Source organism: Mixophyes fleayi, chromosome 11, assembly GCF_038048845.1.
Source record: "Mixophyes fleayi isolate aMixFle1 chromosome 11, aMixFle1.hap1, whole genome shotgun sequence".
NCBI lineage: Eukaryota > Metazoa > Chordata > Amphibia > Anura > Limnodynastidae > Mixophyes > Mixophyes fleayi.
Window position 1 is genome coordinate 24,906,231 of NC_134412.1, and position 23,770 is coordinate 24,930,000.

The 23,770-nt window shown below is 40.6% G+C and overlaps 1 protein-coding gene across 3 annotated transcripts in view; it reads left to right on the forward strand.

Annotated features, from left to right (window-relative positions):
* LOC142106860 (circularly permutated Ras protein 1-like) overlaps nt 1-23,508 on the forward strand; it is a 105,337-nt gene extending 81,829 nt beyond the window's left edge. For all 3 annotated transcript variants that reach the window (XM_075189898.1, XM_075189896.1, XM_075189897.1), the window contains exons 17-25: nt 1,515-1,642; nt 5,037-5,121; nt 7,219-7,325; nt 7,903-8,015; nt 10,106-10,217; nt 11,124-11,264; nt 20,487-20,580; nt 21,436-21,492; nt 23,185-23,508. In XM_075189898.1, the coding sequence (XP_075045999.1) occupies nt 1,515-1,642; nt 5,037-5,121; nt 7,219-7,325; nt 7,903-8,015; nt 10,106-10,217; nt 11,124-11,264; nt 20,487-20,580; nt 21,436-21,492; nt 23,185-23,274 (927 nt within the window). In that variant the 3' untranslated portion in view covers nt 23,275-23,508. The remainder of the gene's footprint in view (nt 1-1,514; nt 1,643-5,036; nt 5,122-7,218; nt 7,326-7,902; nt 8,016-10,105; nt 10,218-11,123; nt 11,265-20,486; nt 20,581-21,435; nt 21,493-23,184) is intronic.
* Nucleotides 23,509-23,770: the final 262 nt, after the last annotated feature.

A 23,770-nucleotide genomic window follows, 5' to 3' on the forward strand; every position in this document is an offset into this window, starting at 1 on the left:
CCCAGTAGTTCATTCATTCATGAACTGTTATCCTCTTTGCGTGGTTTATTTAATTACATGTATGTGTGATGTACGGTATTTAGGGACGACTAAAAGGAAATCAAAAGATACTCATCTGAGGCATAAAAGAAAAGCTGTAACAAATTTCATCTACCATAGATTATCCAAACATGTAATTACCAAGCACTCATGTAATCCCAGTGTTTTAATGCGGGAGGATTGCTGTACGTAAAGCACCTCTACATTAAACACAGTTCATACAGTCAACCTGTTTTGAATTAACATCTCTTACGGAGTGTCCTCCAGCTTTCAGGATACTGAATATAAATTAATACTTTGTAATTATTTAATCTGTACAAATGAATATCAAATGTACTTCTATGCTTATTCTGTTTTCATGGTTAATAGAATACCTACCAACTTTGTATTGTTGGCCTCTGGGAGATCCCGGAGGGAGGGAGGGGGAGGTAGGGGTCATGGCGGAACATGTCATTTTGGGGCAAAATTGGCGCAAGTTACAGCAAATCGTGTCATTGAAGCTCCTATCGGACAGGATGTGGGAGAATTGCCTTCTCTCCTGGGAGTCTGGGAGACCTGCCTCAGGAGTCTCACGGACATTCCAGGAGAGCCCATAGGTCCCTGTGATAAATTCCATTATCTGGACACAGGAACATCCAAACAAGAAGTCATCTCTCACTGGTAGAACTACTTTGTGACATGATCTCCAGCTATATCCACACCTAATACCTAATATGGTGTGACACCAAGCAATGAGTGTAATATGTGATACAACTCGGTTTAACATGATATACTCTGTAATTTATACCAGTTTACGTTACAGAGGAAAGCTTTTAGTGATGTCATGGAATATCTCCAGTTACAACGCCAGGAACTAGCACTGTACCTGTATCCATGAACATGTGTCCCTACAGCTACAATTGTATTTCCGCTACAATATGTATCAAGTGTACCAGACCGCTTAGAATGAAGGCTTGTTTGGGGAGGGTCATAGTTAGCTTATGTTTCAATTCATTATATGTCATTTGTTTGCATTCTTATTATTACTATCCTTCATTTATAAATCGTATATATAGTATACAGTGCTTAACATCTAACATAAGACTTAACTTAGTTATTAACTAGGTTATTATAAAGATGATGTGCATGTCATATAGTAGATTATTCTGTTAGTCCTGGTTTTGCCAGACCGTATTGATCTCCTACTGTCAAAGCTGCGCAGTCTCTTACATTTGGGAAGTGACCACTGTCAATTGGGGGCTTGGCTGTGTTGATCAGGAAACTGGGCAATGTCGCCCTGACTTCTTAAGCAGTAGGTTTATTTGGAATGTTGAGTTTGGGAGTGTTTATTTGGTAAAAGGGAAAAGTACAGTATGCACGACGAGCATCTTTCATTCATATATTTACCAAGGAAAAATAATTGCTCTTATTTCCAATGATGTATTTGTATTGTATGCATTAGATGTTCTCTAACAAGTGTCTGATCTCTTTCCCAGGTGATTATCTGCACGGATGGCAAAGCTAACACTGACCTGGGAAATCTGGAGAACATTGCAGAAGAGTACACTTACCAGTCCTCCAAGCTTTATTACAACAATCTGGCAGAATTAGCTCTCCAGCACAGGTTAGATTATTAATATATTGTATTTATAAGGCACCACAAAGTGTCTGCAGAGCAGTACATAGGGGGATGAGCAGAGTACACATTTACAAATGTAAATCGATGAATACACCCTACGTAGTTATACAATGAAGGGACAGCTATGAGCAAAGAGTGCGTAACAAATCATCCACATATAAAAAAAGACATATAAAAGAACAGTAACCATACATGGGCACAGATAGGCAAAATAATAAATGCATGGATGCAATTAGCAGAACAAATTGCATGGCATACAGAAAACAATTCAACATAAGACATGGCAGGAACAAACGAGGAAGACAGGGAGTGGATAGACATGAAATATAGGCTAAAAGCAGAGCCGTAACGACGGCGGTGCGGGCGGTGCGACCGCCCAGGGCGCAAGCCCAAGGGAGCGCAGCCGCCCGATACCAACCTCTGTGCCCAGATGAATCGCGGTTCCACAAGCTCCCCTACAAGCAATATTCCCGGTATCAAAAGCAGTGCAGTGGAACGCATATACGTTCCACCGAAAGCAGGAAGTTCGGCATTTGGAACGCATTTGCGTTCCAAATGCCGAACTTCCTGTAATTGGAACGCACATGCGTTCCACTGAGGAAAGGCAAGAGGCTGAAGAAAAAATATCTCCCCCCGCCCCCACCCCCACGCCCACTGTGTGGACAACCAAGTCATTGTCCAGAATGTCAGTCTGCATACACCTAAGGACATATCAGAAGTACTTAAGATGATTATGGACTTTCTTATGCTTTCTAATGGTTAGTAAAGTGGTTTTAATTGATTTTCATCTGACATTGTGGTACTATCTCTCAGCTCCCTGCTAGGTTTAGATGTTTATAGACAGCTGCAAGAAATAATTATAACCTTATTTCCCTGTCCTCCTCAACTGCTTTTTATTAATGAAGTTCAATAATCATATTTCGAAATCTGGGTTTTGCAAAGTATCTGTTAACAAGCACGGTAAGCTCGACCATGAGACTGGCTCCACATGTAAAATATTATGTAAAATAATCCAAATGTATATTACAATTTGTGGGTCATTCGTTATTACTGATAATGGCATTTATAAGGAATGCCCTGCAGGGTGCTACAAATTAAATAAATGGCTGAAAAGCACATGAGAAAATCAATGTATCAAACGTTGCAGGAGGCCATACAAGCTAATACATTAAAGTCATCTAAGGGTGGTAAATGCTTTAAATGTTACAATTGCTAGATTAAAATAATTATGACTTAATAATAGATGACATGCCAAATATTATTATTATTATCATGAAACTGAATTTCTTGACAAATCAATGCAGATTCTGACCCCTTTGCAGAGCTGTAACTAGGCATGTGTGGGTGGTGCCATCGCCCAGGGGCGCAAGCCCAAGGAGGCGCAGCAGCTACCTGGCACTGAATTAGACTGAGACTTTCCCGCAGAATTCTTTAAGTAAAGTGCTGGCCACACCCCCACATTAGGTTGGCCACACCCACTTGGCAAATGTCACTCCCATTTAGATGGGGGGCGCCAGTGCCCTGTCTCGCCCAGGGCACTAAAATGTCTAGTTACGGCACTGGCTAGAGGACCCTACCTTTGAGAACTTACATTCTAAATGGAGGGGGGAAGAGAGACACTAGGAGCAAATGGGCCAATAGGCATCGTGGGGTCTACTATGGTTCACAGGTCTGCCAGGATGCTGCAGAGACCTGGATGGTCAGATTGTGCAGAGGCCAAGATAGTATCTGGTAGGGTTGGTGCAGAAGCCATCAAGGTACATGGGTCTAGAGGTGCTTTTGGGTGGCAGTAAAGAAGTCTGTTAGCTAAACATATTTTCAATATAGATCAGTTGCTGGCTGAGGAACCAGCAGGGATGTATATGCCAGCAAAATACAGTAATGGTTATAGGAGAGTTGGATAGAGAGGTGTTAGATAGCCTTTGCCTAATAGGCTTTTTATTCTAGGTAACCATAGGCAAACCAAGGGGGGGTTCCTAGTGCCAGTAAAACCCCCCCTCCTAGCCTGGGGCACTGTATAATTGAGTGGCTGGACCCTGCCCCCGCTTCACACGGCTCTGCTTGAAAAGGGAGAGCTGTGTGCACCTAACAGTAGTGCATGCAGCATTGCCCATGTATATTAAGTGGATAGGGAGAGCTGGAGAGCAGCCAAGCACTCTCTAAAATTATAGCCACACCCCCATGCATGCTGGTCACGCCCACTGGCGGCGTGGGGTGAAACCCCCCTCTGCAAATCCTGCGTTTGCCCCTGGTAACAACACAATATTTTAATAGAAAGGTTGGAAAGTGTAGTGCTGGCGCCGCGCTCCCAGAAGATCCTGGTGCTGCCACAGTCCCAAGAAAGGAGCAAGGGACAAGTATGAGTAGTATATAGGAATCACATCAGGACTAGAATGCTCTTGTGACCGTTGCCGTTGCGCCCACATGGGTCCATATTTTTAGAACACTGAATAGAACCCAAGATGCCTAAAGTAAATTACAACAATGAGCTGGTTACTGTTCTGAATCAGTGTTAGTTCAAATAGGGCCCAAGACAAATATTATATTGTGAAGGCTACTTAAATGGTTTAAAACAAAATAATTTCTAGACACATATGTAAAAGATTTAAATAAACTCCACTTTTGAAAAAAATATACTTGTATAATGTTGTATACATTGTAATGTATCAAGTCAGAAAACAACAAAAGAAAGAAGTTTTGACTTAGTAACATTGGGTCTGATTCATTAAGGATCTTAACTTGAGAAACTTCTTATTTCAGTCTCCTGGACAAAACCATGTTACAATGCAAGGGGTGCAAATTAGTATTCTGTTTTGCACATAAGTTAAATACTGACTGTTTTTTCATGTAACACACAAATACTTGATAGCTTATTTGTACACTGAAATGTAAAGTTGATATTTGTGTGCTACATGAAAAAACAATCAGTATTTAACTTATGTGCAAAACAGAAAACTAATTTGCACCCCTTGCATTGTAACATGGTTTTGTCCAGGAGACTGAAATAAGAAGTTTCTTAAGTTAAGATCCTTAATGAATCAGGCCCATTATGAATAACTTGCATAGTAAATATCCTTACTATATCTAACTACAACCTCATAAGGTAACTAAGGTGCACCCACTAACAGGCTGCACCCACTAACAGGCTGCACCCACTAACAGGCTGCACCGACTAGCAAGCTGCACCCACTTGTGCATCATTTTGATAGTGCACCATCTATGTTTTCCCTAGTAAATAACCATCTATATTACACAACTTTACCATCTGAGATTGTAACCAAGGTCACCTATGTGTGACTTATCAGGAGGCCCCAACTAGTGGGGGATTTAGAGACAGATCCCTTCAGAGTGTAAACCAGCTGAGTGTCTGTTCTTGCAGTGTGGTGGTCTCTGTGGTGACTATAGAAGGCACTGACTGCCGGTTGCCGGAGCTGGGACAGCTGGCTGATAAAACAGGAGGAAAGGTACGGTATTCAGTACTAAATAAGTGTATATCCCAAGTCATGCAGTCGCTATGCGGATGAGTCACCAAGGAGCTATTTGACTATTTAAAAGAGGTGCAAACCAAAAGATTTGTCCTTATTATTTGCATCTATGATGTCACAACTTTCCAATTATAACTTATTATATTTATGCTGTTCCATGATATTTATTGAGCAACTGGTTTTAAACAAAACCTTTCTTTGACATGAGTATAAATGGTTTATTCAGTAAGATGAGTGATACAATGATAAACATTATGATCCTAAGTGGAACTTAATTCCAGCTAATGGGTGCAAATTTGCACCTGGACAAACCATTCTGCAAAGCAAGGGGTGCAATAATTTATTTAATTTTATTTTTTTGCATGAAAGGAAGATTATGCCCGTTTCTGAACATAGCACACAAATACCAGCCAGCTTTATTTTTACACTGCAGTTTAAAGTTGAGATAGAACCCCCCCTCCCAACTCTAAATCTGTTCGCACAAAATTTGCACCCCTTTGCAGTCCAACATGGTTTTGTGAAGGTGAAAAATTTGGTTTCTGTCATGAATCACCCTTCGTGTTTAGTTATCAGAACCTGTTGTTGACAAGGGCTTCACCTATAGCAACCCCCTTTTCCATAGAACCAGATATGTTCTCCGGTCCCCAGGACTTATTCTCGAGTAGTGATAACTCAACTCCGGTAGGTAGGCACCACAGAGGACTTGGCAGTGGGATGCTGAGGAGAGATACTCCTGGACCAGATGAAGCAGGAACACTGAGTAGTAACAGGATGGAGTACCAACCTCCACCAGTATAACAGATTGGCAGTGTGGAGTAGAGGATGGTGTAGTACTAGCTGTGGCCTGAGTGAGATGGAGCTAGAGAGCAGCACAGTGTCAGGGAAAATGCTGGAGCAAGATTGAGCAGTAAATCTGTACTGTGAAACACTGCTGACACAGGTGAGTCTGATGGAGCGAATAGCACCACGATCCTGCGGAAGAGAGGGGATCTCTCAGGCGAAAAGGCAGAGTTGGAATCCAGGCAGAGGGCAGAGGTCAGGGTCACGAGCCAACAAGCAAAGTCAGTATTCAGGCAGAGGTCAGGGTCACGAGCAAACAAGCAAGGTCGGTATCCAGGCAGAGATCACAACGGGTATCAATCAGGAAACTGGCAGACTGTTCACAGAACCAGGAGCACGGAGAAGCATGCGTGTGAACGCTGTAACCAGCAAAGGCAGAGTGAAGCTGACAGGTATTTAAACCAGTAGTAGCCAATCAGGGCAGGTGTCAGATAGAGCAGCAGGTGAGAGGAGTTTGGGTGATGACACCCAAGCTGAAAACAACACTGCAGCAGCCAAAAAGGAAACAACAGTTACCTGCTGTTCCTAACAGAACACAGAAAAAATCAAGTTTGTGTCACAATCAAAAGCAACACATATAAACAAACTTGAATAGATCATCTGAAATCTCTGCTAAAAGCACAGAACTGTAACAAAATTACATTTATAATTTTCTAGGCAGCACATACAAATAAATGCAATAAAATTTTATGAAGTGCAGAACACTTTTAAGAAAAATAATGCAAAATAAACTTTAATAATTAACAATGAAAAATTAGCGGAGTTAAACAATTTCAACTATAATTCAGCACAACAACAACAAAAGCTATAACCCAATTTCGGCAAAAAGAATGCACCAGCATTTTTATTTCAGTCAAGTAAAAAAAATGTTTGGCATACAGAAGCACCATTTGCCTAATGCTGTTTCACCAGTTCCTTGTTGAAACAACTTGCACTATGCCAGTTTAAACAAAAGTCCATGAGGTAAGTTTATCAAGCTGCAGTTTTAAAAAAGTGGATATGTTGCCTATAGCAACCAATCAGATTCTAGCTGTCATTTATTTCGTACATTTTACAAAATGACAGCTAGAATCTGAATGTTTGCTATAGGCAACATCTCCACTTTTTCAAACCCGCAGTTTAGTAAATATACCCCCATGTCTACTTCTTCAGCACTAGTTGTATGATATGGATAAGAAAGTACTTAAATATATAATAATTACTTTATAAGTTATTCTTATTTTCTGTTTCTGTTAGGTGAATATTGTACATCCTTTAAACTTGGCTTGTGAGTTCCAATCTATCCTAGAGGAAGAAATTAATGCTACTGATGTGAAAGTGAAGGTTTATCTGCCTCACTCGATGTAAGTAAAGAATCTTTACAAAGGTGGGATAAATGGGGCAAATATGGTCCCCATAGTGGTACTTCCTTTCTGTAAATAAAATGTTTCTAATTGTAAAATAATTACGTGACCATACTATAAATGTGTTTTGTGATATGAGGTTTATTAATCTGGTAGGTAGGAAAATTCCTTGTTTTAGATCTTGTACTTCCTTTGCTAAACCTTAAGTGAGGAATATTGGGGTACAGAGCTGTGACATCACTAGTTAATAAGGCATAGTCTTCTTGCCATGACACTTTTGGTACTAACTGCAGAATCTCTGATGTATTATGAGAGGTGGACATATATATTTTAGACCACAGTCAGTACACTGAGCTGGGCTGGGCTTTTATATGAAGTTTAACTTTAGTAACCATAAGTGTTTATATCAATAAATAAACTGCAAAACACTTTACCAGTCTTCAGAGGACATTTCCACTCTATACATTGAAGTGTTACTTAGATGTGTGCACAGAATTTTTTCAGCAATGGACTCCATTTAAATGTTGTTACTGTTCCTTCATTTCTATTGCTCGATCTTCTCTTTTTTTACGTCTAGGCACTTTTTGTACGAGGGACATACTGAGCCCATTTTGGAAAGGACATTTGGCAGCACAAATCTTGACACTGTTCTATCCACAGAATTTGATATCCATTCAGATAAAATTAAAGGTTTGTGAAAACAAGGACCCCTGGATTGTGTGAAACTTGATAAAATAAGAAACAAGTCCCCCCCTGTGTTCATGACACTGACCCTGTTGCATGGCCTTATCTGTGTGGAGTTTGTATGTTCTCCTGTGTTTGCGTGGGTTTCCTCCGTACTCATATCCCCACTCCTCCAACACACGTGTCCCTCTATTCTCGCCTCTGTAGTAAAACATTTCTTCTTTGTCCCTTCATTGCAGTAGCACATTTCCCCTTTACTTCTGTAGCAACACATATCTTTCCCCCACCCCTCCAATGCAACATCCCTTGCACATTACTTAACTGTCCTTTAGTGCGGGGGCTCCCATGCAACAGATTTTAGTCTCACATGATGAGACTTTGATCAAGTCTCAAAGATGAGACTAACCTCCGCAGTACAGTGTTATTCATTCTGATTCACTGCCAGACCTCACTGATGAATGGCCACATTTTGCTGCAGGAACGGGAACTGGGGCAGGGGCGGATCTAGAAAAATGCTGTACCCGGGGCGATTTTGGGGGGGAGGGGCGATTTAGGCCCCGCCCCTTTCTAACATCTTAGGCTGCCGACGGCTGCACAGTATGTGCAGGTCCGTCCAGCCGTGACAGGCAGGGACAGTGTGCTGCCCGGCTGCTCTGATTGTGTTTTAAACACAGTCAGAGCAGCCGGGCAGCACACTGTCCCTGCCTGTCACGGCTGGACGGACCTGCACATACTGTGCAGCCGTCGGCAGCAAGTGTCTGCTAGGGGGGGCGATCGCCCCCCCCTGGATCCGCCACTGAACTGGGGAGAGTACCCACAGCCACAGCAAGATACACGACATACATAGATGTATAAGACAGATACATAGGGTCCCACAACATCAGGAGAGACCTATTACAATGTGTTACGGCTGATGGCTACTGTGATAAACTTGTAGAACAGATGGCTAGAGGTCTTCACCTTTAGCAGCCGCCTTTCCCGTACAGCTAGTAACACTCACAGGTATTTTGATGCACCCAGGACTTCACTGTAGCTTAATAAAAGTTTATTGACAGCGACCGTAGCACAGAGGTGGATGATCAACCTGGAATACAGAAGTCAAAAACAGGAACAGTCCAAGGGTCGTGGGTCAGTAGCGACCAGGATAATCACCGACTGGGCAAAGGTCAGGGCATGTTGCAAGCAAGGAGAATCCAGTAGACAGGCAGAGGGCAGGGGCAATGAAAAAACAAGCAGGGTCCAAAATGAGCCAGAGGTCACAACAGAGATCAGTCAGAATTATGGCAGAGTATCCACAGGGAAACCAGGAGCTGGTCAGCAAGGGTGGTGCACAGACGCTATATCCGGCATGGAGGCTAAGCCCTCCCTGCCTTAATAGTAACATTGTCCAATGAGAATGTCAGGTCAGCAGCCCTGTAATCAGCCAGAGGAGGCTAAATGATTAAGCAGGCGCCCCCTGCGCATGTGCCCGGCTGTCAGATCTTGTTGGGACATTGCGGTGAGTAACAGAGCGTACCGGCTGTTGCCCTGGTGACAGCCAGGACAAGGGAGCTGGATTATTATGTTCTATTTATAAAGCACTGACATATTACACAGCGCTGTACATTGAGGGGATCATGACATGACACAAACAATCAACATGGTATCATATTCATTTTAATTGTAGCACATAAGCACTATGGGCCTGATTCATTAAGGATCTTAACTTAAGAAACTTCTTATTTCAGTCTCCTGGACAAAACAATTTTACAATGCAAGGGGTGCAAATTAGTATTCTGTTTTGCACATAAGTTAAATACTGACTGTTTTTTCATGTAGCACACAAATAGCAACTTTAAATTTCAGCGTACAAATAAGCTATCAAGTATTTGTGTGCTACATGAAAAAACAGTCAGTATTTAACTTATGTGCAAAACACAATGCTAATTTGCACCCCTTGCATTGTTACATGGTTTTGTCCAGGAGACTGAAATAAGAAGTTTCTTAAGTTAAGATCCTTAATGAATCAGGCCCATAATTACTATGTTTGGTGCTGCATAAAACAGAATGTGGTGAATCTTACCTGAAAATAATCCATTTTGTTTTGGTGACAACAGAAGTCCTCCGATACTCCCAGCTCCCGATACAAGTGCAGCTAACCTTCACACTCCCGGATGGAAGAGGAAGATACCGGATCCTCAGCCAGAAGAGACCAGTGACTAATGATAGGTAGGGTAAATAATCAGGGGCTTAAAGAATTTTTCCAGTTATAAAAATCTACATTTTACTAAATCCTCGTCCAATAATAGTTCTTCCATTAGGGCCACCACCATGTGCTAGATATAGCAGTTTCTCTGTTATATGTACATACATATAGCCGGGATCTCAGCTGGTAACAAGCTGCTCAGCTCTCTCCACATCAGGAAAACCTGCTAATCGAAAGCCTACGACCTGCTGTGTCGGATGCTACGGAGAGAGCCGAGCATCGGGAAAGATAACCGGCAGAGGCCCTGGCTGTATATCCGTGCCAGGACCTGCTACATACTGAATGTTGGGAACTTCACGGAAGAGGAACCTTACCCAAAATACTCTTATTGGGAAAGTAGGGAAATAAATAAGATTAATAATTAATGTGAAAAACCCCATTCATTCTAGTTGTAATAAAATGATAAATAATTATATATAGTGACTGATTAATGCAGATGCACAAAAATCCTGACCAAAATGGATTTTTTTTTAGTTGCATAGCTCTAGATAGACCTGTATTGGGGTAGAAATGTGTTAGGTGTAATAGAGTAAATAGCTTTGTGTTAATTTTATTTACTTTGGTATTTATATATCTGTTGCTAGTTGGTCTGGAAAACAAGGTTTTGTATCAATGTATGAACATTCATCATTTGTTACAGTTCATAGGGTTTGTTTGTTGGCAGTGGCAATAGCTTCTTTATCCCCCTTTTTTACTATTTGTACGGAAAATAAATGGTTAGAAAAGGACACAAAGGGAAACTAAAGAAATGTTATGTGAATGTACGTGTCTAGCTGTATGGTAAATAGAGCCTTGATTATATGGATAGTTGCTGAAATGTTTTACATCCATTTCTGATGGATCCAATGTCACGTTTCCTCCTATCCCAGTTCTGCTGCTCTGGACTTCATTAACCTGAGTGTTCTGCAGAACCACAGTGTTCAGTTTAGCGCCCGTCTCGCTATGGAAGGACATGTGAACGAAGCCAGGAAAGTGGCTCTAGAGCTAAAGGAGCTGGTAGACCAAGTAATGTAAGTATGAGAGACTGATGGGTTCACTCACAACCCATATTTCACCAAAATAAGTAGTATCACTATTACTGTGAAGAATATATGAGCGCTTGTGAAGTGAAGGTAAGGTGTTCAGTTCTGGGTGTATAGTTACTAAACTGGCAGTTTGAAAAAGTAGAGATGTTGCCTATAGCAACCAATCAGATTCTAGTTATGATGTGTTTAGTATGTTCTACAAAATGACAGCTAGAATCTGTATGGTTGCTATAGGCAACATCTCCACTTATTCAAACCGCCAGTTTAGTAAATATACCCCCTTGAGCTTCTAGAGTGCTTGTGGGTAATATTGCAGTCTCAGGAGGGAGTTTCATTATTTTTGAACTCTGTTTTCTTTACTATCAGTTTGACATAAAATGGATGTTACCCTCACTAAAAAATGCCTTGAACTGTATTCTAAGTATTTTCTTTTCTAGTATTATTAAAATGCTTTAGAAGATCCAGTTCAATCCTCTGACATGTGGCGGAATTGTCTGTGTTTCAGTATGACAATTATCTGCATGGTACAGTTGTCAACATAAAATATAACTTATTCCGCCACTGAAAATGACTGCTCAGACACGGTACCAGCGCTGGGGATCTGCACCCCCAAAAAATGTAAATATAACAACCAAAATATGCGATGGTAATACCACAAAAACACTCATGCACACAGTATACAATTATAAAGGTATTTATTAAAACATATTAAAAACCCAAAAATGGTAAATGCAATAGAAACACATGTGCTAATATCAGTGCCAAATTCAACTTGTAGCGGAGTAGGTGCACCTACACGCTATGCGAATTGTGTATATACCAGTCCAGCAACTGTACATAACCGCTACTATTCTTTGATATGCATAGAATATTATAGAACTCAGGGGAATATCGTTCCCAGATATTATGGGATAGCAGTGTAGAGCTGTGAAACGATGTATTGGGGGAGGATCATCTCCGTGAATATTGATGGAACTCCAAACGATAATGTCAAAGGTAAACAAAGTCTCTTACCAAATCCTTGGCGATATTGCACTAGACCAATACCTTGATATATCTTCTAGATCCAGAAGTGATCCTCCTCTGATGGATAAATATATATGTTAGACGGAGCTCCGTGTACCGCTCCTGTCCTCTCCACACAGACTCCAAACACTAGCGCATGGTCCCGCGCACAGTTGACGTCATAGAGGTGCGCCCCCGTCTTCTACGGGACTCTCCAGATTATGTTAGAAAGTAAGCGGCCACTTAAAAAGATGTACTGGTGATTGTGGCACTGGTTCTATGGCCCACAAAAGTATTGCTGCTCAACTGACGCGTTTCATCCCCATATAGGTGATTTCTTTAGAGATAAGTTTCACAATGGCTTTGGTCGTCTTTTAAGTCCACAGCAAATTACAAACAATTAACACCTGGTAAAAGTTAAACCTTTGTTATTCGTGCATGAGTGTTTAGCCCCTATACCTATAGAGGATATTAAATCCATTAGAAAAAAACATTTCTTACAATATTACCTTGTTACCTTTCTTCTTAAAAAATACATATATATATGTCTCTGATTCCTCCAATACATATAAATATATATATATATGTATATGTATGTGTATATATATATATATATATATATATATATATATATATATATATATATATCAGATGTTAAGCAAGTAACCATTCTAGTTATATTTCTGAAAATCTTACAGGAAAATGAGTTGACATTAGTAGATATCCTAAATGTTAGATCCATACTTTAATGACCATTAGACTCTATCAAAACTAGAATCTTCACAGAAAACAACTTCTACGATTGTTTTAAAACAAACATAAGGCAAAAGATGTCAACAAATAAATAAACATCTATTTGTCTAATTTGAGTATTTCATATAATATCATTGAGTTCAAGAGATTCATTCAGACCTGCAGGATACAATGTGTCTAAGAGATAAATCCAGTATACCTCCTGTTTACATAATCTTTTATATGGATCTGCTCCTCTTGCTGTAGGTTTAACACATTCTAACCCAGTAATAGAAAGTCCTTCTGGATTACTCTCATGCTCAGTGTCGGACTGGGGCATGAAGGGCCCACCGGGGGACTGCAATGCTAGGGGCCCACCAGTGGGGGTGTGGCCGGCCATCATAGAGGCGGGACCAGACACTAGAGGGGGAGTGGTCAGCTCACGAAGGACAGCTAGTACCATAGTGTAGTATATAAAGAATGCAGTGTGTATATAGAGTACACAGTCTTGACCTGCCCCTTAGATTGGGCAGAACAGTCACCAAAAATTTGGATTGTTCCAGTAAACCAGGCTTGGCTAACCTGTGGCACTCCAGGTGTTGTGAAACTACAAGCCCCAGCATGCTTTGCCAATATATAGCAGCTTATTGCTGGAAGGGTATGCTGGAACTTGTAGTTTCACAACACTTGGAGTGCCACAGGTTAGCTAAGCTTGCACTAGACTCAGAACATTTGACAGACTGTCCTACTTGTTGTTGTCACTTTTACCACCTGTGGCTTCTGGTTTCTTTAGTTGCGGCTTGTCTGGATCCTGGAATGTTGAGGGTCCTATTTGGAAAAAATAATGGATACATTTAGAAAACACCAACCATCCCCGCTATTAAATCAACAGCACCCACATTTAATAAATAGGCCTCTCTCCAGCCCCAACATTAAAGTAATAGTACTCACATTTGATAAATAGATCTATTTCCCTCCAACCGACCCCAACATTAAATTAATACTATTCCCATTTAATAAATAAACCTATTACCCTCCCTCCAAACAGCCCCAGCAAGAATATAATAGCATTTACGTTTAATACATCCATTTCCCACATTAAATATTAATATTCACATTTAATAGATAGCCCTCCTCCCCACACTCAGCCCTACATTCAATTATAGACCCAAACCACCCCAGCATTAAATTAAAGGTCCCATCACCCCCTCCCAATAGTGTTCTCAGTACAGCCCCCCTCCCTATAGTTTAGCAAAGGCAGCCCCCTCTAATTATAGTTTAGCATAGGCAGCCCCCCCCCTCACTATAGTTTAGTATAGATAGGCAGCCCCCCTATGCCACATAGTAGTGCCTCCAAAACAATATTATGCCACACAGTAGTGCCCCAAACAATGTTACGCCACACAGTAGTGCCCCAAACAATGTTATGCCACACAGTAGTACCTGAAATTCACATATGCCACGTAATACTGTCCCCAATTCATATTATGCCCACAATAGTGTCCCCAATTCAAATTATACCCTCAATAGTGCCCCCCAATTCACATATGCCATGGAATAGTGCTCTCTCAATTCGCGCACACACACATATATATATATATATATATATATATATATATATATATTCTCTGCAGTAAGCCTCTGCTTACCCAGTAGCTAGAGAACAGATGGAGGATATATATATAAGATAATTCTGTGTCAAGTGAAAGTCCTGGAATTTGGAGGAAATTAAAAATAAATATCCAATAATATTAAATAAAAATAAGAAAATCTACTTACCCATATTTTGATTGATGCAGCCTCTGCTCCTTAGTCCTTCAGCGGCGGCGGGAGCATAAGACAGTCAGCTGACAGGAGGAGAAGGGGGCAGGTCACATGATCGCAGCTGCGATCGCATTTGAAAGATGACTGCAGCCAGTCATCTGTAGCAGCAGGGACGCCGATCACCAGGTGAGCTGACCCCCCCCCCCCCTTTGATCCAGAACGTGGCTGCCGGCTGGATGACAGGATACGTACGTTCAGCAGCCATTCATTAATTCCTGGTTTAAGTTAAATATTCTACGAGTATTCCCTTTATTATTCTGCTCACACTCAGACAGTTTGTGTGTAACACACTTACTGACAAGAAGTCTGATGTGCGTAGGGGGAACTGTTCCCTGTGGTCAAACCTTATCTGGAAATATCTGACAAGAATCCCTGGACCTGGTCTCCCAGCAGGCACACGCTCCTATGTCTAACACGCTGGCAGGATCTGGGCACACGTACTGCGTGTAACACGGGTAATGTCAGGATGGTGATTGGGGAACTCTCCACACCAGGCCGGCAGTGAGAATGATTACAAAGGTTTATAACAAGCAGTCGAGATGAACTCTGTACACACAGCAGCAGGGACGCCGGGGAGGGCAGCGGGGATACCGAACATGTGAGCTGAATGGGCTCCGCCCACTTCTAGAAGGGGGTGTGGCCGTAAGGCAGAGGGGCCTACCGGTGATTTTTCCGGTAGTCCTGTGGGCCAGTCCGACACTGCTCATGCTTTTCACAAAAATGTCTCGATACGCTGTGAGATCTTAAACCCTTCAAAATATTTCTCCTATGGTCGTTAAAACGTAATTTAAGTTTTCTTGTGGTGCGACCTACATAACATAGGTTGCAACTACATCTCAGTAAATAAATTACATAGGATGAATTACAGTTAATGAAACCCACGTATATTGTACATTCTATTTGACTCCACATTTTCCACTGAGAATTCTTTATTCCTAATATATTTACAGGTTATACAGCGTATTCCTCCACATTTATAACAACCATCTGGAACCGATGGAAACCATTTCAGTTGTGTTCCTATCACAGGACTGTTGGTACTTATTTGGGAATTGTCACCTATCTTTTTGACTGGTGGTCTTGATTTCAAAAAACTTGGTGCTAATATATTTCTTAGATTATTGGCTTTCTTAAAAACCACTATTGATTTTTCTGGTAAGATAGATTTCAAAACCGGATCTTGTTTTAATATGGAATAATTAGAACATAATATCTTTCTTATTGCTATGGAAGATTCATTATATTTAGAAATAAAAGCCCATTCTACATTTTCATTATTTTTAGCTCTTTTCGAATCCCTTTTTCTATTATTTTTAACCTCTGAATCCCCTTCCATTTCCGGATCTAAAACTCTATTATTAAGGTTCAATAAAGTTCCCCTATTCATTAGTTTTACTTCCGCAAATGCTTGTTTAACAAGCAGAGGAGGATGCCCTCTGTCAAGGACATTTTTAGACATTATCTTGGCTTGTTGTACATGGGTATCTCTGTCTGAACAGTTGCGACGTATGCGCATCACAGTGTATTTGCCGTACAGGCAGCAGCCATTGTAGTGTTTAGAGGACTCGTTCCCACTGATCTTTACTACATTTAGTGACTTGCTGAGTTGCTGGGAGGCAGCAGTGAATGTGTCGTCTTGTTAGTATTTCTGAGAATCACAGAGATGTGGGAAATGGGGGAGGATAGTGAACGTATTTGTCAGTACAGATCAGTGTGTGTCAGTGTCTCACAGTGCTTCTACTATAAGTTCATGTTTGCCTACTCTCCCAGAGCATTCGGGAGGCTCACGCATTTCACAGACTACACGCGAACTCCCGATAGAGTAGGCCACCCTCTCGTATATTGCTTCATTTTCTCACCTACCTACTTTTTCTGAACTCCCTTCCTAGAGGGTAAGCCCACAGTCCAAGTGCAGGATGCGTGATGACGTGAACCTGCACCATCGTGCAACTGTGGGCAGGGCTTTGATGATGCCATATGCGTAATCAGGCCCCATCACTGCTGCACATGGACACGTTTTGCCTCATCATGCAGGGGAGAACGGAGTCTGATGATGTGAAACGCGTTATGATGTTCCCACCCCCAGCTGCACAATAATGCGAGTTCACTCCACTTTTAGGCACCCTTCACTCTCCTCTTGGATGTAACCTTGGGGGTCTCATGGAGATGTATAAGATGTGCACATTTTCATTCACAACTGATTTAAAGATATTGGAGGGAATTATGACATTTCCATTGGCCTCTTCAGTCCTACTGTCTAAGGGTACAGATCTAGTCAAGTAGCAGAAAAACAGAATGTATACAAGGTATGAAAACTATTGTACTAAATTCATATCTGGAACTTTATTGCATTTATGCATAACTCCCCAGGCTGCCATCGGAATTTGAAGGACCCCGTACAAATGAAACACGCCCTCTCCTTCGCTATCTGCATCTCCCCAGTCAGAGCTGTAGCGTGGAGCCATGTCCCCCCCAGAGCAAGCCCCCCCCAGTACTGACATGCAACAGAGGCATGTTTATAGTGGACAATAAAATAACATTAGTTCTCAGACACACATCAGCTGAAAGAAAACTGTGAGCCGTGCCTGTGAGTAATGGGCAATTCAAATTTGTTGACTTAAAGTTAGAGTTGCTTTCTCCCTGCTGAAAGCAGTAATGAGGGCTGACAGCATTTCACTGTGAACCCTAAGCAAATAAAGAGTATTTTCTCTTGAATGGATAAGAATTAAGCCTTTATATCCACAATTAGCCTCATGCAAGAAGACCAGAAGACAAACCAGTTTAGAAATACGGGAAGTGAACACACGTCTCTTTCACAATTTAAAAAGATGTAATATTGCGTAAATGTCATAAATCACTGTCTATTCATAAACTGAAACTCTGATGTACATCCTTTAGTCATGGGGTGTGGGATAGATGTGAACATAAACAGAAAAAATTAGTTCCCCTTAGAACACAATAAAAAAAAATCTCATCCTGTCCCATCCCTTCATCTTTTTTTTGTTGATACAATGTTGCGGCTAGATGCATAAATTGTGGCATTGCTATATAGCAACAGGATATTTGCTGTCCACATATACACACACACACACACACAGACACACACACACACACACACATTGTTTTCCAAATTTATGAAAAATACAGAAAATTACCAACATTTAGATAATCCTACCATTCACCAATCATTTCTATTCATCTGGAAATAAAAAATAACAACATACAATGGTTTGGATCTAAGACACAATTGCTTTCAATCAATCATCTCATCATGAATTAGCGCGCTAGAGTTGTTTTTTAATAATCTATTGCTGGACATTATTTTATTTATTTATTATTTAAACATGTTTCTGTATGTGATTATTACTCAATAGAGTGGATACATTTTAATTGATGACAAGATATTGATTTTATAGATGTACTATTGTTTAAATCGATCATCTGATTAAATTTGGTGGACAAGAGTTTGAAAATCTTTGACACCATTGTGAGTGTGTTATAAATTCATTATTGGTTCGCGCTTTTATTAGAGGAGGGTGGCAACCCGCTTTTTTGCAGCAGCTTAACTAGAGTCATTTTGATATATCATTTACAATTGGGATAGCGCCAATGAAGGTTTATCCATCATGTTTACAATTGCTTTCAAATTGTATTGTCATGAATTTGCAGATCTGTGGTGGATTATAATAGGGGCATTTGGGGTAGTAAGTAACTCAGAGCATAGGGCTGTAAAGGGGCACATACTTTTCCTATTTAAACTCCACACTAGGGGCCTGATTCATTAAAGATCTTAAATTAAGAAGTTTCTTATTTAAGTCTCCTGGACAAAAGCATGTTACAATGCAAGGAGTGCAAATTAGTTTTCTGTTTTGCACATAAGTTAAATACTGGCTGTTTTTTCATTTAGCACACAAATACTTGATATCTTATTTGTACACTGAGATTTAAAGTTGATATTTGTGTGCTACATGAAAAAACAGACAGTATTTAACTTATGTGCAAAACAGTATACTAATTTGCACCCCTTGCATTGTAACATGGTTTTGTCCAGGAGACTTAAATAAGAAACTTCTTAATTAAAGATCCTTAATGAATCAGGCCCTAGAAGTCTCACCCAGCCTAAACCATTATTATTATTATTATTATTATTATTATTATTATCTTTGATTTGTAAGGTGCCACGGTGCTCCACAGCACCGTACAGTAGGGAAAACAGGACAAACATTAAACAGGACAAACATAAAACAGGACATACATAAAACAGGAACATACAAGATAGGCAAAATAAAAGCAGAAATGGAAACAAAGGGTATGAAGGACCCTGCTCATTAGAGAGCTTACATTCTAAGTGGGAGAGGGCACAGCTGAAACAAGAAGAGCGAGTGTGGCTCAGAGTGGAGTTTGGGACAGCTGTGAGCGTGCATTAGTGTGGGTAGTATAGGATAAAGTGATGCTATTGGTGCTTAATGTAAAATACTTGAAACACAAATCTCACTGAATATATTTGGTAACTTCTGTATGTGGTAATGAAAATGTAAATGCAAAGAGAATATTAAATTACAAGGCTGTCAGTGAAACACATGAAACAGGTTTTTAAAAAAAAAAAATCAGCAGAAAATAAAATAATATTAGATGACCAAATATAGACATATGTGTCCAGCTTTAGTTCAATGCTGGTTAAAAAAAAGGAAAGAAAAAAGAAACAAGCAAAAAGCAATAAAATATGTCGACATAATCCAGTATGACCCCTTGTTACTTCATATATGTAATACTCATTGGCCACGGATTGAAGTAAAGTATCTCAAATGTAGTCTTAAATTTCACAATCTGACATATTGATTCAGCTAGACGCACCTTATAAATAACCCAGGTCATCAGCCCTACGTAGACACATTGGTCAGATTTATATCGGAACGCAACTTTCATGTAACTTGAGCGTAATCTGACCGTATTCAAATCTAAGCGGATCTCAACATACATTTCAATCTGGGTATAAGTAGAATCTGCATACACAGTACCTGCCCAATGTAGAACAGACTGCAGTACACGCACATGCGTAACTTCAATTAAAGGTCACGTCGGAATGCATAAAGAAATTTTTTTTTTGCCATAAATTAAAATCACGACTCTTTACAGTATGATCATTTATAGAAATATTTTCACATTTTTATATTTTTTTATATTTTTTAAAATTATTTACATAAATATAATTTCAGTGCATACTGTAAATACAATGTGTTTTTATGGTATACCTTAGTTGCATACAGTTGTTTTGTGATAACTAGTGGCATGTACACGTGTAATTTTTAATTCAAAGGCTACACCGTGTAGCTCATCACCACTATCAGTTGGTATATACACCTGCCCTCTAACAGATGCAAAAGCTATGTCTGAAAACAAGAGTACTTAGGACAAAGACAGGTATTGAATCGGCCGCATCTGCGTGGGAAGATCCTTACTGTAGATGGTCTGCGTTTATCCGCCCCGCCCTCCCTTGTTCCACCTCTAAACTAACCCCAATAGTGTAGAAACCAATAACTTTCTGCATTAAGACTTCTGTGTCTATATGGATAGGTCACTTAGGTGTCAAAGATGTGTGAAAGGTGAATATTTTGGTTATGTCATGACATACTTGTGGTTTTTCAGGAGACATGAGAAGTACGAGGATCAAGGAGAAGTGTATGAAGACTGGGAGTGCGCTATGGCCCCTGTCTATGAAGATTTACAGGTGTATGCGCAGGTTCGTATAATAATGATATTAAAAAAAAATGCAATAGACAACCTAAAAACCTATAGGCAAACCGAGGGGGGTTTTCTAGTGCCTGTAAACCCTCCTCCAGGCCTGGGGCACTGTATAATTGAGGTGGCTGGATCCTACCCCTGCTTCACACAGCTCTGCTTTGAAAAGGGACCGAACAGTAGTGCACGCAGCATTGCCCATGTATATTATAGGGATAGGAAGAGTTGGAGAGCAGCCAAACACTGTCTAATATTATAGCCACGCCCCCATGCATGCTGGTCACGCCCACTGATGGTGTGTTGTGGAAACCCCCCTCTACAAATCCTGCGTTTGCCCCTGAAACCTGATACTAAAAATGTATTGCAGAGAATTTCACCTAGACAGGTGAGATGTGGATAATAGATAGATACCCATTTAGTAGGTATAGATCTTCATTGACAGACGTAGCAGGTGGTATCCATTAGACAAGAAACATAAAAAGTGTTTGATAGGTAACAGGGGTATATGGTCAACTAATAACAGTTGCAAATAGACAAACATAACTGCAAGGTGAGTAGGTGATCCCTATAATAACTATACTGGCAGACATTCAGGTAATAGCTAGCGTTGTCCACTGACATATGTAATAGTAAGGTACGTATTTACCTATGTAATAGCGAGGGATGTTCAATACAAAGGAATGATTAGTGAAGTAGTAGCGAGCAGTAATTGTCAACACAGACAATAGGAAAGAGATAAATTCATACACATGATATTAAGGAGTACAGAAACGATTTCACATTTACAGTGATAAGAAGTATTGTTTGTATGTAATTGTATTTTTAGTTCATTATTTTGTATGTCATTTATTTTCAGGAAAGATCATCAAAGAGGGAAGATGAGGACAGTCACACAGAAGTTCCTGTTGTAAAGGTTTGAGTCTTATTAACTCACTGTCACTATACCAGAGTTACCAAGATATTTGAATATGGTTGCTGGGATTGACATTCTTTCAACCACAAAAGCATTAATGAGGTCGGGCACTGATGTTGTGTGATAAGGTCTGGCTCGCAGTCTGTGTACCAATTCATACCATAGGTTTTCAGTGGGGTGTTGAGGTCAGGGCTCTGTGCAGTCCAGTCAAGTTGTTTAACACTAAACTTGGAAAACAATTTTTTGATGGACTTTGTCCTGCTGAAAAAGGAAATGACCTTCCACAAGCTGTAGACACAAAGTTGGAAGCACACAATTCTCTAGAATGTGATTGTACGCTGTAGCATTATAATGTCCTTTCATTATTATTATTATTAATTTTTATTTATAGGGCGCCACTAGGTGTCCGTAGCGCCGTACAGGGACAAACAAAATTACAATACGAAGTGAGACAGCACACAGTAAACAATAAGCACAGTAACTCAGTGAGCTCAAAGCACAGCTAGGGGAGGGGAGAGGGGAAGGTCTGCATATGACGGAGCCCAAGAGGGAGGGCACGGATGACAGGGAAACCCCCAGAGGGGAGAGAAGGGAGCAAGAGGTGACGGGGGGAAGAGGGTCCTCGAGGAGGAGGGCTAGGTAGCTGGAGAGCAGAGTTAAAAGTGGTGAAGACAGGAGGAGAGATGACCCTGCTCAAAGGAGCGTACAATCTAAGGGGTGGGGTAGACAGACAGAGAGACACGGGGGAGAGAGGGAGAGAAGGAGGAACGGAGGGTAAGGATAAGGGAAAGGGAGCCCCTTAGTTCCCTGGAACTAAGGGGCCATGCCAAACCATGAAAAACACTCCCAGGCCATTGTTCTTTATTCACCAAACTTTATAGTTGGCAGAAGAACACATTTGTGTAGGAAGTGTTCTCCTGGAATCTGCCAATCCCAGATTTGTCCATCTGATGGTTGAGTGCTTTACACCACTCCACTTGTGTGCGACTGATCAATCATGGAAGTCCAAGCCACAAAGCTCCTGACAAAACGGTTATTGTGCTAATGTTCCTTCTTGAGGCAGTTTGGAAGTCAGTAGTGAGTGTTTCAACTGAGGATAGATGATTTTTGTTCACTCCGCACTTCAGCACTCAGGTTCTGTGAGCTTGTGTGGCCTACTGCTTCGCGGCTGCCACAATAACAGCACTTATAGGTAAAACTGGGTAGATCTAGCAGGGCAGAGATTTGATGAACCAACTTTTTGAAAAGACACTGTATAAATAACTGATATAAAGCATAAGAAATGTATTTAGTTAAACTTGTACTAGTGCATGCACAAGATGATAAATAGCAAAACAGAGACTGGCTCAGTGAAAATCTAAGTTAACTTGATCCAGGCCAGTAACTCTAGGGCAGCAGGGTAACTCATTTGGCTTGACAACATTTTAATTTTTTTATAAATGCAGGCAACGCAGCAATATAAAATATATATAGTTATAGCTGTGATGTGGGAAACGTTAATAAATAGGACCCCAAGTGTGTTCGTTTGTTGTAGTTGTTTAATTTGACTGTTCTGAGCTTTGCAGGAATTACTTAACGCTGTTTCTAAACGAAGAAAAACTAAAACAATTTACTAATTTTGCAGAATAGAGTGAATTAACATTTGTAACGGCCTCCTAATGTCATACCTTATTTATTTATTTTTTATTACAGTCGTTTTCAGATGAAATGGCAAAAATGATTTTTCACATGAAGCGGGCCAAGAACAGAGTGTTGAATAAACTAAAACATCAGGCAGAGTAAAGAAAGGACAACGTGGTATCGATTATTATATAAGTCTACTGCACTTTATAAAGTGGTTCTGCAGCATCAGAGGTGTTACAGAGGAAGCAGAGGGAATGTGATGGCTATGGAAGGCTAGATATCTTGTATGCATTGGTTATCCTTCACTTGGCCAAATCTCCCCAGTGTATGTCTACATCGGCATTGAAGTCAAATGTTCTCCCCGTGTTTGAGTGGGTTTCCTTCTGGTGCTCCGGTTTCCTCCCACACTCCAAAAACATACTAGTAGGTTAATTGGCTGCTAACAAATTTACCCTAGTGTCTGTGTCTGTGTGTGTGTGTGTGTGTGTGTGTGTGTTTTAGTGAATTTAGGCTGTAATCTCCAATGGGGCAGGGACTGATGTAAGTGAGTTCTCTGTACAGCGCTGCGGAATTAGTGGCGCTATATAAATAAATAATGATGATGATGGTGACTGATCCCACTGGAAGTAGCACTCAAGGAAAATTGCGATCCGAA